Source organism: Anopheles aquasalis, chromosome 2, assembly GCF_943734665.1.
Source record: "Anopheles aquasalis chromosome 2, idAnoAquaMG_Q_19, whole genome shotgun sequence".
In the NCBI taxonomy this organism is placed as follows: domain Eukaryota; kingdom Metazoa; phylum Arthropoda; class Insecta; order Diptera; family Culicidae; genus Anopheles; species Anopheles aquasalis.
In genome coordinates, this window is record NC_064877.1 from 64,153,147 (window position 1) to 64,168,146 (window position 15,000).

General features: G+C 48.4%; 2 protein-coding genes across 3 annotated transcripts in view; one reads left to right on the forward strand and one right to left on the reverse strand.

The window, feature by feature from the left end:
- The window catches only part of LOC126570658 (uncharacterized), a 1,248-nt gene extending 1,058 nt beyond the window's left edge, over positions 1–190 (reverse strand). The window contains exon 1 of the mRNA XM_050228591.1: positions 1–190. This exon is cut by the window's left edge and continues 55 nt beyond it. Coding sequence (XP_050084548.1) covers positions 1–79 — 79 coding nt within the window. The 5' untranslated portion in view covers positions 80–190.
- Positions 191–3,661: 3,471 nt separating this feature from the next.
- Positions 3,662–15,000, forward strand: part of LOC126570645 (dexamethasone-induced Ras-related protein 1) — a 12,509-nt gene continuing 1,170 nt past the window's right edge. Inside the window, exons 1-5 of one of the 2 annotated variants that reach the window (XM_050228576.1) lie at positions 3,662–3,748; positions 4,447–5,590; positions 11,435–11,571; positions 11,648–11,806; positions 13,134–13,476. In XM_050228576.1, coding sequence (XP_050084533.1) covers positions 5,353–5,590; positions 11,435–11,571; positions 11,648–11,806; positions 13,134–13,476 — 877 coding nt within the window. In that variant the 5' untranslated portion in view covers positions 3,662–3,748; positions 4,447–5,352. Of the gene's footprint in view, positions 5,591–11,434; positions 11,572–11,647; positions 11,807–13,133; positions 13,477–15,000 lie in introns of both variants that reach the window. The other variant, XM_050228575.1, reaches the window with a different exon arrangement.

A 15,000-nucleotide genomic window follows, 5' to 3' on the forward strand; every position in this document is an offset into this window, starting at 1 on the left:
CGTTCGGCTGCCAGCTTATCACTGGGATTGCACGGCTATTAAGCAATATCAGACAAGAAAGTAACCCCATCGGCAGCATCGCCTTGCCTTCGTCGGTGATGGTGGTCGTGGTGGAATCGCTATATTTGGCGCACTACTAAGCGGCGTGGCGAACGTGGCGTCCTCGACTGATGCGACTATGTTTGTAGTGTCTACTCGGGCTCAACTAGCACACTATTCCCATCAACGATTGATTAGAAATTCAAAGGCAAAACATTTCCTGATGCCACTGTTCCTACTTCCAACTGTTAGCGCCCCTACGGCTCGTCAGTGATTGCCACGATCACGATCGAGCGCCGAGCGTTCAACTTCTATTCCATCATGCCTTCGCCTGCCTAATTTTGAATGAAGGTCGCCTGATTCGGGAGTACTCCTCACCGCATGCCGATGACCTTTATTGCGTCACCGGAGATAACCGGCACAGGCACGGTCTGGAACGGCCACGTTCCGGTAAGAACTGTAGAAATGATCGCCACGAGCACATCGTAATTGTACATTAGCTACAGCGTATGAGCAGCGCGGGTCGGCTCGATCAACATTCGAAGCGCCTAGTGATCTTCAAACAGTTAGTGCCGATAGCGATATGGCGGCATCGTGTAAACAATTCAAAAATAGCTTCCAGACCAGGATTTCGGTTGGTTTTGGTGAGCCAAAACAGTCTTCCTGGCTGTTCCCATGCGGCGTACTAGTATTTAAAAAACATGTTCTCCCGGACGTTGATAGATCTCTGCAATCAGTTTAGATCATCAATCATCATCTAGCCAAATCGGATAGGAGCCGTAGAGTGGTACATTTTATTTGTTTTTTTATCCATTTTCAGCTGACAAACTGTTTAAACTCAAGAAGTGTGTTTTAAAGATTCAACATCAATTTGTAATCTTAAATTTTAATAAATTTAAATGCACTCGGTTGTACCATGCCAGTGGTTGTCCTTGCAGCGTGGGGAAATACTTATGCTTTATCATGCAGGATACACGCTTTGTTCGATTCCCGGAAATATAACAATAGGCACAACCGTCGAGACGTCACGCATGTTCCCACGGCTTTAAACCGAGACCTACTCACGCCTATACTCAAGTTTCGATGTCAACGCCATTGTGCCTTTTCTTCAGGGAATAGTAAAACGACATCGAGCGAGTACAGACTCCCACGGGGACTCCTCTTTCTCCTGGAGCAAGGCACCGTATTACTACGCGGAAGTGAGCTGCGTAAAGATACCATTCTTCTTCACTCAACCGCTGCATATCACCGTTGGTATTATCAGCTTTTCTGTTACATTGTACTTTCGCTTTAACTTTCGCCATTCCGCAGGTAGTTTGCGACAAAGCGGGCACAACACAAACCAATCGATCATGATAAGCCGAAAGCGGGTGCATCGTACTGAAATTCGACATGACCTTCAACCCTACCACGATGAGGCCACCACTGCAAGCCAGGCTTGGCAACAGGCATGAGAGTGGCTTTGGATATTTTTGGAAGAACGCAGAACGCGCGTTGATGATAATATGAGGCGAACGCCGCACCCCTCTGGAATGGGAGTGCGTTCATTGCGATCTCATAAATCATGGCTCATGCGGGGATACCCCTTCCGGTTTTGTTGCGGCTCATTATTTATAACTACGAAACACCTCACGTGTTAGTAACCGTGTGCCGGTGCCACCTCACTGATCAGCTACCTGATCTTGGAATAATCAATCCGACATGTCAGCAACACCCGTTGTTCATCCCATCGGTGCGATTCGTTGGAGCGTTGGATAGTACAACCGCGACCACGCGGGTGGAACACCACACGTACCCGTTAACCTGATAGCCTCACCAGCAGCAGCAGCAGCAGCACCGTTGTCATCGTCTTACCGCGACGATTAATGGTTTTCCGCCAGCCGTTCGACGGCGCTCGTCCTGGGCCCTTCACTGGCAGCCGGGTAAGTACGCTCGGTGTCTGATTAGTGTCAACCGCGAACCGGTACGTGCGTGGATTGCGCATTTTTGAGATCAATTTACATAATTCACACTCAGCGAAAGGGACATGACGCAGTCACCCCCCCGGGAGGACACAGTGTGCCATCTGCTCTGCGTAATGCTGGCCACGAGGGTCACGATCACGGTTTTAATTCGTTCAGACACCCGGGAAGCCATGTGTGCTAAACCATATTTTAATAGTCTAGTGGCTGCGCTATCAAAAGGGAGCACAGATGAGCAAACAATGCACGCCATCTGATTGTGTCGCAACGCGACAGCCACTTCCCATCAAAGCCATCAAACGGTGCCCTAATCGGAGGACATCTTTGTCCTTAACTTCGAGTTCGAGCGGGAGCAGCATCAGCAACAAAGATCGATCAAATGGCATGCAACCGTTTAATTAGAAAGTTGATAGCTTTCGGCGGCGCGATGTTGTTTGCGCGTCCTATTAGGCACGAGGACCGAGTGCCACGAGTTATAAATATTTGACCCCCCCCCCCCCCCCCACGTATAGTGGTGCTGCCTTGGGTACGTGGTTATCCGCGCGATTTCTGGTCATCGATTTCGTGATAACCGGCGGAAGCGAAAGATGATGCTCGCCGGCATCCATGGAGACGCATCGGAGCGCGTAATTATACGGCACTAGGGCACAGATGGAAGGGAATAGGGACACAGACACACAGACCGTGGCCGCGACCGCTTAAAGCGGAGCACGGCGCTAATGTCTTTAATGTGGCGTGCGGTCACAGTATAATCCGCTTTCCTCGGAACAGAGCAACGGGCCGGGGCAGGTTCACCGAAGTTCAATAATTTTCTCCGCAGAATACAACGCATTTCCCACATTGATGGATGACTCGATGGTACGGCACGGTACGGTAGCAATTACATCCCCCTGGAGGTGCGGTCATACCGCTCTGTTTGCTGCTGCTGCTGCTGTTGCAGCCCTCAAGAACAATCGCACGGTGCTGGCGGTAGGTACTCCGGAATGGAAAACGGAATTAATTAAAACAATTTCCAAGTATCGCCACAACAATGATGGCGCCTCGCTGATGATTATAATGCTTGCAATCATCCACCTCCCCGGGCAGCAACCATTCCATCCCCACCCTTCGATTGTGGTGTTCTGCAGCACACCGAGCTGAGAAGGACAATCACATTACTAGAATCAACATCAACAGGAGATGGTGGAGTGTTAGAATAATTGGCTTCACCTTCGGCTTCGGCTTCGAAGACATCGATATACCGACGGCGGCCGACGGTCGTCGAAGCGTTAAAGGAGCGACGCTACGAGCTACTGAAAATCTACTCCCAATCAACAGGCGTAGCAGACAGCCCGTCCGATCCGATCGAGTCCCGGGGAAGGTGCCAGGGAGCAGCAGCAGCCCCGAAAGGCAGAACAGCCAGACCAAAACAGAGAGCGAGCGGTCGCACCCAAACAAATCATGTGTTCCGTCTCGAGAGCGAGAGTCTGCGCGGTATTCGAATGGGGTGTCTAGTACTACGCTACTACTACTACTGCTACTAGGTCTTTCTCTCTCTCTCTCTCTGTTTATCTCTCCTTTCAGACACATTGCTCTCGCATCTCGCCCGCATGAATGGGTGGCTCGTGGCACGAGCATTATAAATACTACTGGCAGCGTACGGTATCGCCATCAGATATCGCAGACGCGACTCCAAGCAACACATCATCATCGTCATCCTCCTCTTCCTTTGGCGCAACCAGCAGCGAACACACTCCGTGTCTATCCGTGTATGTTATCGTGTGTTTATCGTGTGCTGTGTGTGGTGTGGTGTGTGCGTATTGTTACCACAATAGACTTTCGCACAAGAGTTCCACAATTTCCAAAATTGCTGTAAAAAAGACAGTAACACCCCCGAAGGAAGCAAAACCACTTGTTGCATCCTGTTTACCTGCTTGAATTCGACGTGTGTGCCTTTGCTGAGTTCCGGTACTGAGAATAGTCTGGTTGCCATTTCAAGGGGTCAAGTGCACGTGCACCGGGTTCGGTTTGTGTGTATAAGTAGAAGTAAGCGAAAGGTTCTTAGTGCCACCAAGTCGCGTTATCAGTGAGCTAGTGACCTCGTTCCCGGGCGTGCCTGTAAGTGGACTGTTAGTAGTAAGACTTAAAACGTGGGCCAACGATCGCTCCTAGAGCCGTTGCCTTTAAAAACTTTACCATAAACATATTGTCTCATCATGGGCTGTGGACCGTCCTCGTTGTCGTCGGTGTCGTCGTCGTTGGTGTCTGGTCGGTTGTCGGGTGGCCAACTGGTCTAGTGGTCAACAACAGCACCACCACCACCACCTCGTCGTCGCCAACCCTCGTCAGCGAGCGTGGTGTTGCTGTGCTTTAGGCGTATGTTGTCCGTACACTCAATCGTCGTCCTGTATATCCTGTGTATCTCGTGTGTCTGTCTGTGTGCTGAATGTGGACCAACCCCGGGCAGCGATCGAAAGTAAATATAATCGCGACTGTTGTGTTCTCGGTTGGTGTACTTGTTTGTTGATTGCCTGTACCTGGGTGCGGTACAGTTGATGGAAATAAATCGAAGTGCGAATCAAGTTGCTCGGACATATCCTGATAAGCTCAATCGGCGAGCGTTTGAATGAACACCGGATAGTTGGGACAATATCTACCACCCGGTAGGACGGTTCATCGCTGTGCGGACACATGTGCGCCGTTTGCAAGAAAGTGTGGTACCAGTACGGCTGGTAATTGGAACCATCGGCATTACTCATCCCGTGCGCACCGAACGGATGTGCCGCGCGCGGGGAACAAAAATAGAAAAGCGATGGAGTGAGATCATATGCCGCTTCTTCTTCTTCTTCCTGCTACTACGAGATACCCACAGAGACACTTCCCTCGGGAGGGCGTTCAACCACTTCTTCAAACCAGCCAAGCCAAATAATATTGCCCCGAAGGCAAAGACCGTCCAAGGAGAAAAGATTAAGTGCCAACCGTTAATCGTCGACGTCGCCGTCGTCCTGGCCTCCAGATAAACACGGGCTCGCACCCAAACGCTCCTCCAGCTCGCCTCCATAATTGTAATTTATGCCATTCGATGTCTAGGATCCTCTTGGCCGCGCATCGCACTCGATCGAGCCGCGTGTCTCTCTCTCTCTCTCTGGTGTTAACGTGTGCGATCATAAAACGCACCTTTTGTGCGGGGCTGCTCCCTAATTAATGGCCTTCATTAACCAATAAACGGAACCAACATCTCTATCGGATTCGCGAAAGTGCGAGCGCGGTTGTGTGTTCAGAAGAGAGAAAAAAAACATCGCATTTCACTCTGAGAAGAAAAAAATAACACAATCGATCCAGCATATAATGCTGTGGCCACATACGTAATGCGATGCCGTTCGAGTTGCCAATGAGATCACTCGCCCAGCTACTGTGCGATCGTGAGCTAGCGGTGGACGGTGAGACGCGCGAGAAGGGTGGATCGGAAGGGTGCCGCGTTCTTCCGTCGGTGGTGACCGGCAGCATGAACACTACCTCGCCCAAGTCGTCGCTCGCCAAGCTGGGCCTGCACCCGAAAACCAAACCGTTCCGTGTGATGGTGCTGGGCCAGAGTGGCGTTGGAAAAACGGGTAAGTGTACAGATAGGAGAGCGAGTGGCGTGGGCACTCGAACAGTTGTTGTTGGTTCGGCGGGAAAAAGCGGGAAAACAGCGACGCCAACGAGCCTGTGTCTGACTCAAGTGTTGTTGTTATGCGAGGTGCGATCTTATCACGCGATCCAGCAGTAACTGGGGAAGATTGCGATGGATAACACGGCCCCCTATTGACGTCTGAGGCAGGACTCGCTGAGGGAGTTGTTGTGGTTTGAATCGGCAACAAGAACTTCACTTTCGAGTCGATTTGAGACGTTCTGAAGTTGTCGCCTTGACGGAACTTGTTGCTTAGTGTTGTTATAAATTTAAAGCAGAGGACTGGGAACGAATAGTTGAAAAAGGTATTGCCCTTGGGGGTAAATGACGGGTATTTCCACGGCAATTGATGACCTGATCACTCACATCGAAACACATCACCAGGTTAGTCGCTGCAATACCAAATCGTGTAATAAAGAACCTCCTGGCTTCTGAAGAAACGCAACAGACCTTAAGCAATCAATATGGTTGACATTGAGAGATGAAAATCCAAAATGACGTCTAAATGACGACGAAACTGTTCGTTACTTTTCCCCCTCAATCTGTAAGGCGTCCAACCACCTTCCAGCATTCCATATGGAAGGCCCCTAAGGTATCATAGAGCAACTCCGCGTAAGCCTTCTCTCCGCCATTGCCAGAGCTGCAAGCAATCCATTGAAGCCACAAAACGAAGGCCTTCGACCATTCGAATACACAGCGTAGCCATCAATCCAGACGGAATCCAGCCAACAGCCGCGATGCCAGACGCTTCGAATTACACGATTCCACTCCTCCGTACTCCGGTCAGCAAACTGATTGATGGGGTGGCCACGGATGGGCAAAAGGACAAAGCCACATAATCCGCGACTGTTCGCGATACTCTCGGCGCCGAACTGGACCGGAAATTGGGTCACCTTAAGAGGATCCTCTTCCTCTCTCTGTTCCTCTCTCTCTCTCTCTCTCTCTCTCTCTCTCTCTCTTTCTCTGTCTCGTATAGTTAACAGACGGTTACGATATGCCCAATTGATCGATGATATGATGGTAGCGGTGGTAACGGTGACGCGATGGGTGATGGCTTTAAATTTCCAACCATTCATCCCTCGCCACCCAATTAGTTCCCTTTCTGTAGCGTCTTTGTGGTCAGCGGCGAAAGGATCGTGTTCGCGTCAGGCCCAATCCCCCCTGGAACGGTTCTAACTCACTGTTAACTGCGTAGTACGCGACACGAGTTCAATCACTCCGGTTTTTTGTGGGGAAGGGCGGCCAGTAATAGGATTTTGATACTTTCCTACTCGCTACCTCGCTACCCACGATTTCCTCTTTTGTCACTCTGTTTGAGTTGCCCTTATGCCTCGAGGGAGCGCTAGGGTTCTGTTTTGTTGTCCTTTTCTTCCCTAAACACCACCACCAGCAGTATCGTTAATAATACAAACACGACGTACGTCACGGACTTCAGTTCCTGTGTCTCGGTGATGATTTGTGAGGTGCGTTGATTTGGGCCCCGAGAAAATCAGTCCATTGTGGCTGGTCTGGCCCTCCTGGAACTTAATCGGAGGGACTGACATCGGTTTGCGGGAGCCAATAATGCTCGCCCGCATTCCTACCCCCGGGCCAGCTCGTAACTTTCCTCCGGACGTTGAGACGATATGTTGTGTGGGAAGGAAAATCATTATTTACGTCCGGTGTAGCCCCGGGGACCGTGGCCAGAACGGTGTGATGGTGTGGAAGTCTGGAAGTGCGACCCAGTGATTGTTTGCTCGGGCTCGGGCTCTGGTTTGCAAAATGGCGCGCAATATATCGCATCGCGAGCGTAAGGACACCAACTGTTCGCACCGCAGATCCCGGCTGCTAGATTGTGCGACAAGCGAAACGACCCTGAGGTGCCAGCCGCTCGCTCGTTCCGGCATGGCGGTGATGCGAAAAGCAAATATGTGCAATCAGCATAAGAGCAGCGTGTGAGCAGTCGTGTCGTCAAGGCAGTTGTAGCAACGCGGGACAAGGCAGGCGAGACGTTTACGCGAGCGCGAAATTCTTGAATGGAAGCAACCAGCAACCGCGCATCGTTCGGTTTTGCGCTTCAGATGAAATGAAAACACAATCGTGCGGCAATCGTTCGCTCAAAACAAATTCCGTGGTCTCCGGAATGGATAAGTGGCATTTCGGAAAGGGGGAACGCCATTTGCTTCCTTCTTTGTTGCGGCGCTGCAAGGCGCCTCCATCGCGCATCATGACAGACTTTGAATGAACGTCGCATTCCCTGGAACTAGGCGTCGACTTCATGGACTGAATACTTGAAGTGGTCCGCTAGTTTCGATGACTGTCTGTCGAGTACCTCCTGGGTAAACAAACAATCACCACGTGCACCAACCGAAATCTTTACCACTAATGAATCGGCTCGGGGTTCCGCGATATAAGCCGGCTACCCCGTCCATGGCCTAATCATTATTAATCACCACTCGGATCCAAAGATGAGCCACACTTCAACAGCCGCGCCCCTTCAACGAGCTCGTTCCAGCCGTGACGGTGTTGCCATAGCTGCTCCGAATGACCTTACTTAAGCACAGGCAGCATCACCAAAAGGGCTCGTCCCTCCCTTAATCCGGCTCCCTGGTGACACTGATTGAAAGAAGTTTGTGGACAGCGAGTGAGTGTCCGCGCTTTCGTTGCCAAAGTTGGGCTTCCGAAAGCCGGGGGATGAGGGATTTAGTTAAGAAATTGATTCGATTTGTACCTCCTTTCGCCTCGGAGGAGAAGGAGACGGAGGAGTAGGGTCACCAATCATGCGTAACAGCGTGCACTCATCGACGGATCAATCGATCTCGTGCAGCTCACCAGAGCAGAGGAAATAAAAGGCAAAAAGAAAGAGAAGAAGGTACGGATTGAAATTCCATCCATCAATGTCAACTGGTGGGAACTGGTTCTCTACAAACCGGAGACTGCGAATCGGTTGCGCGATGACAAGGTAAGACACCGATCCGATTCCGATTGCTTCCCCAGGTGAAGGCCATTCAAGCAATCCAACACAGACACAGAAACACTCACGCGGTTCGATCTTCTTTTCAATTCTTAAATATCGGTAAACCGCACGCTGCTGCTTGTGTTTTCTATCTACCAACAAAGGCCCAAGCAAAACCTCAAGCTTTGGTCCTACACAAAAAGCTCGGATTTCCGGCGGTTCAGTTTCTCGGGTCCATGGCTGGCGAAGAGAAGAACGCAGCTGGTGTTGTGATGTGGTGGTGGGGTGATTATGATTAATTAATTGTCTCACCAAACTCATGCGGTGGCGCATCTTCGCCCTGTTATCACCGTGGAAGCTGTAGTTCACCGCCCAAAAGTAACAGCTAAATCAATAAATATGTTGCCAAACATGACGTGCAACGTGCTGAACGAATTGTCCATAAAACCAACGTCAAACCACCGTTTGAAAACGATAACGTCATTGGTAATGTGGTTTATGGTCGACGCAAAGGACGAGAATCATCTAAGAACCTGCTACAATTGCTGGTAACTTCAAAGACCACCGATCGGAGTCGGAATTTACCAATCCGGGTGCCTTCATAACATGACGCACGCTCGACATGCTGCTCGTATGCCAAGCTAATTGGACGAACTTCTGTGTTTTGTGCTTTGCGTTCTCTCCAAGTGTTCTCTAAGGCGTAAGCCAGCCAGCCAGCCAGCCAGCCAGTGTCTGCCAAGACTTTCACTATCAATCAATGGAATGTGCCGGAGAAGAAGAACCTCCAGAGTCTTGGCACACCGGTCCGCCGAGCGCCGGATTGACACATCCGAAGAGTGGATGGTGATGGTATGGAGAGCAATTTATCATTCATTTCAGTGACGCTCCGGGATACCATGAGCGTCGATGATGGGAAAACGGTGCCGAAAGCCGAAAAGTAAATTTTCCGTTTCCGCCCGTTTTTTTTTTGTTTAGCTTTTCGGGTCGTTCCGGACTGTAACGAAATCTCTCCCAGGGCTTAGGGTTACCATGGTAACGGTCGTCATGGGCGTCAACGGTGAACCCACGTCAATTGCATGAGTAAAGGTGAACCTCGGGCCAGGCCAGACGACCCGAGATGCGATCAGTCTGTGAGGCTAGAGAACTGTCGCGTGACCGCGCGTTTCAATTGGATCCATTTCAACCCTGACCGTGAAAATGACCAAACACAACGGGGGCAAGAAAGAGAAAGAGAGAAAGAAGTGCGTATAAGCGGAAAAGGAAACAAAGGAAATGCGTGCGAAGCGTGGCTGCCAATAAACTGAAGGAGACAATTTCGCGGCCCAAAATATCCGCTCAACCCACAGCCGGTCGGGGTGTTTGATTTAGTGAATCGATTTCACTTACCTTCGCACGGTCCTTCTGCACGTGTTTCTGGCCTTATCTCCGGACGAACCACCTGAACGGAAAGGTTAACTTCCGTTTTTTTTCAGCATTCGCAGAGTGTAATCATTCACGGTGTGTGTTTCAATTGGCCTCGCATCTCTTTCGAGGAACGCGAATCAACCAGATTGCCGATGAGAAAAAGCAACTGTTTCTCGTCAATGGTAACGCGAGTGGAAAAGTGAGAAAATTTCGCCAAAAGCTTGCTTCAGCTATTAGCGTACCGAGCGCTTGCTGTAGCTAGAACTGATTAATGAGGACCGAGAACCAAATCATTAGCGTTATCGCGTTGGTGCGTTCTGGATTTCGCGTCGTGGATTTCCAGTTAAAAAGAGGTGGTAAAGATTAGTGGAATTGAAAGTTGGAGACAGATTCAGTGAACCAGGAGCAGGGCACAATGTCGTTCTCCACTATCGGCGTGCAGCATTAAATTGGTGTTTTTGTCAGAAATGAAAATAATCTGTTTCATTCAAAGTTACACTCGGAATCCGGGTTTCAGCGAAATCTCGGAAATCATAAACAAACGTCCAAGACATACTGGGATGAAATTTCATTTTTGTTTTGTTACTTCGTCATTTTATGCAACGTTTTTTGTGCGCTGCTTCTAGTGCTTTTCACTCATGAGCTATTTTAATAGAGCAAATGATTGCAATGGTTTTAGTTCGACGAAATACAGATATGCGCATTTCAATTTATTTTTTTAACAAAATCGACTTCGTTTTTGGGAAATCTTTACGCTATTCTGAATGCAATCAAATGAAACTCTATGTTGGAATATTGTGCTTCGTGAGTTGCATTAGCGTGAATGGAGTGTCACTTTCTCGAAAAAAAGAAGAGTATTGGTGCGATTGTGTACCAGGAATATTGGCTGCTCACAAGAATTGGCGATTGCGAATTTCACCACGCAGTATGGTAAGATTTATTAGAACCGCAGTTATCATTTCTGATTACGCACTTAAACTACTGTACTACTAAAAGTTGCCTTTCCATCCATTGCATAATTGATTCGGCGATTGATTGAAGGATTCACGCGAAAGAATGCATGAGCCGAACCAAATCTGGTGGGATTTTGCAATATCCTCCATTATTAAAAAAAAAAGAAAGATTTATAAAAATCTTTTTAAACAAATCGCTGTCGATACGCAGCTGGCATCTGTCAATAAGAAACAACCGCGATCTTGTGTGAAGCACATTGAATCCAGCAAAACGACAACATTGTCGCATTTGACGAATGAAAACGAATCATCGAGCTGTTGTTTTGGCGAATTTCCCATAAAAAGAAAAACAAAATGCCCAGAGCCCTCTCTACCATCCCCTTTGGCAGTCCAGATCTCTCTGTTAAAGCATTGGTCCGGGGTAAAAGGAATTTTCTCGGTCCGCATTTTCTGACTTTTTTTCCTCCTGTTCTGTTCTCCATCCCATTTTCAGCGATGGTCGTACGGTTCATAACGAAGCGCTTCATCGGCGAGTACGATCCGAACCTGGAGAAGGTCTACACCTTCAACACGCTGATCGACAACGAGCTGGTGCTGTTCGAGATACTGGATGCCGCCGGTCAACCAAATGTGCGTGACGAAAACGATAACGGAGCTCGCATTGCCATTGCTTGAAAATAACTCTACCATACGCCCATATTCACAGGAAGCCGACTGTCTCACGCTGGAAGCGAACATTCGCTGGGCGGAAGCATTCATCCTGATGTACTCGGTGGCAGACAAATGCAGCTTCGACGAGTGCAACCGGCTCAAGTTCCTCATCAACTACAACAAGCGACGCCGTAGGCTCGGTTCCTACAACAAGGTACATCTGGCGCTCACTCTTCTCGTAATACCGCCATTCGTCGGTTCAAAACAGGGCACCCAATCCAATCAACAGTCCCCCAAAAAGTGTGGCATCCGTTTGATGTCGGTTTTGTGATTTCCCTCTTCGGTTTTTACATTTCTCCGGCCTAAGGCCTAGAGGTTACGCTTCGGTTGCCATTTTGGCGCATTTTAAGGTTCAATTATTTCATCTCCACTCCTCCAGTGCCAGCACCCACTGTCAGGACCTTCCGCAAAACCACTCCCAACCTGTCAATCGACAGGAATTCCGTGGGTCTTGTACTCAACATACTGAGTTACGAGGAAGCAAAAGTCGTGCCTCCGTGCTGCGTTCCCTTTATTGTTTTCAACGCCCTTTGGAGGCCCCTTTTCGACGGGGGCGTCCTTTCCGTGGGGTGCGCCGAAAATGTTTCGGCATCAAAGCAAATCAAATCATGTGGACGGAAGGAAGTGTAAAGATCGTACGAACGCGCGCTGGTGGAAAAAGCAGAGAAAAGTCAGAAAAAGATCTGTCAATCTATTTTTAAGCTCGCACTTGGTGTGACTCCGGTTGGCCTCCGGTTAGTTGCGAACGAGGCTTCATTCATGTGGCTTTTCGATGGAAGGTGACGTTCCGGCGTTGTTGTACGACCCTTTGCGAGAGTGGTTAACAGCCACAGCAGCAGCCACATTCAATGTTGCCAATCATTTCAAGCGTGTGTTTACGCGATGGTTCAATGAAGTGACTTGATGTTGGTAACTTCCACAACAACCACCGGAATTAATGGCAAATTATGGAGCATGGAAACGCCGGAAAATGCGCTCTCTCCTTTCTACCCGTTAACGAGGCGGTGCGAGTGCGTTTAATTTATGCACCGCGTGTTTCCCGATAATCTACTGTTTGATTATGCTGACACGTGCTACCAATTGGCATTGATTACGCTTTATTGGCTGCACTACTGGGAACAATGTTTCAACTCATTACATGTTGGATAAACAAGAAGACAGAAAGGCAGGAGAGGTGAAAGCGAAGCGTTGGTAACGATTCTGTAGTGAATCTAGTGTAATTGATCATAATAGGACCGAAATAAATCCACTCAGGGCCACTATAAGGGCTTATATAAATTCAATATAGAGCAATTGAGTACCTATTGAGTCGTCAATAAGCCGTCTCTTTCGTAGTAGATTAGCACACCAAATGAGAGTTCTGTGAGCATCTTCTCCGGACAACAATGTTGTCTGGAAGTGTCTACACAACGAATCAAAACGCCGCCGCCGTCACCACTAAATCATATTATTTCATTTCACGCAACGCCACCACACGCTAGGACACGCTACTGGACGTACCGGTGATACTGGTGGGCAACAAAATCGACCAGACCGGTGACCGGATGGTGAGCACCGAAGATGGACAGCGGCGAGCGAAAGAGATCGCCTGTGCCTGCTTCCACGAGGTGTCGGTTCGCGAGAGCATCGAGCAGGTGAACGGTGTGTTCCGGGATGCGTGCCGGTTCTGGCGCGTCCTGTCGCGCTACCCAAAGCTGAAGCGCTCCACCAGCGACGTACACGATCTACACTCCGAGGTCGAACTCATCCTCAGCCCGGACAGCGTGCATCCGTTCTGTAACTGCGATCTGAGCCATGAGAAGCGCCAGTCCATCATCATACTCGGTAAGTGTTTGGGCCCCTTTCGTGGCTGTTCCCCTCGGACGTACCCTTTTCGATCGCCTAAATGTCAGCCGGGCTTGGCCGGAAGAAGTAAACAGCAACCGTAAACGCTGACATGGTTGCGTGCGTGCTCGGCGTTCCAGTTCTGGCCTGGGGACCAATGTATGGAATAATGAATGAGGTTTGCGTCTTGAAGAATGTGTGTGCGTGGTTGGGCGTTTCGTTTTTTTTTTTTTTGGTTGGAAGGATGGCCTTTAAATAAGTTATGTGACCCACATTTTGGGGCGACAAAATGGGGGAAACAATGGATTCAATTCAATTTGATCGCATACGTCCGCCGGGTGCCCGCATTGTTTGCGTGTGCACCCCGTTCTCGTTCATTATTTTGCATAAAAACGGCTCAGTATGGCAAAGCATGCCATGGTGACGCGGTGTTAGCGTCGGGTTGGTATGAACGCATGAATTCAGCATCGTAGCATCCTACGCTTAATTAATTCTCTGTTAGCAGTCGACGCGCGAGTCCTTGGATGATGTTTCTTTTTTTGGAGTTAAAACAAGGACACAGAGGACTTGGGCCGTTCTTAGCGATAGCGTACGCAATGAAAGCGGAATGCTGTGCAGGATTAAAGCTTGATTATTAAAGTGAACGAGTTCAGCATAAATCAAGAATTTCTTAAATTCTGCCGGTGCCTGTTGGTGCTTTAGTATAGCAGTTAAAATTCACACTTTATACTGATGCTTTTCTCTGCATTCTAACTATTTCTGGAATAAGCTTTAAACATCGAAAAAAAATCCAATCCCAACCAGAAAAGGAATGGTTTAGAGATAATTAAATGCTAACCATTGAAGTTGTGTACGAAGTTACATCATATATCGATCGAAAAAACAGAAAACTGTAGAAATTATTTTTAGAAAATCATAAAATTTCATTTCTATATTTTATTTTTGTCCTTGTTCATGAAACTGTGCTGGTATCTGTTGCTGGTATCTGTCGCTGCACTTTCACTTCATCGAGAATGTCGCCCATTTCGCGTTTTTTAGCTGGAACTTGTCCCAACAGTTTTTGTAGCTTGCGAAGTTCATTGATAGTTTTGAGCGCAGTTTCAGCAGCTTAAAGTTCTCTTAGCGTCCTCTTTCCAAAGCAAGTACTCCATGTCGGCGATTCTGATGCTCGCTCATTGTGTGTAAAATATCTTAAATACTCGCATAATTCAAAATGTAACGAAATTTATATCGGAAACTGCTTTATTTGTTTCCTAAAAGCAAAATGTTTGAATAGTTCGTTAGATTTTTCATTAGTGTGGCCCTTCATAATCCATTTTCCTTCTAGAAAGATATGTTTGGAATAACATTCGCTAATTAAGTTTATTGTCTATAATAGCTGTTCATTTGTTTGAATAACAAATATCATAAGAATTACAGATCGATATCCGATATAGCTCATTACTTTACAAAACGCTCCTCACCCTTCTCCAAAGCTCTTTTAAGTCAGTTAAACATAAACTTGTGTGCTATCGTGCTTAATAT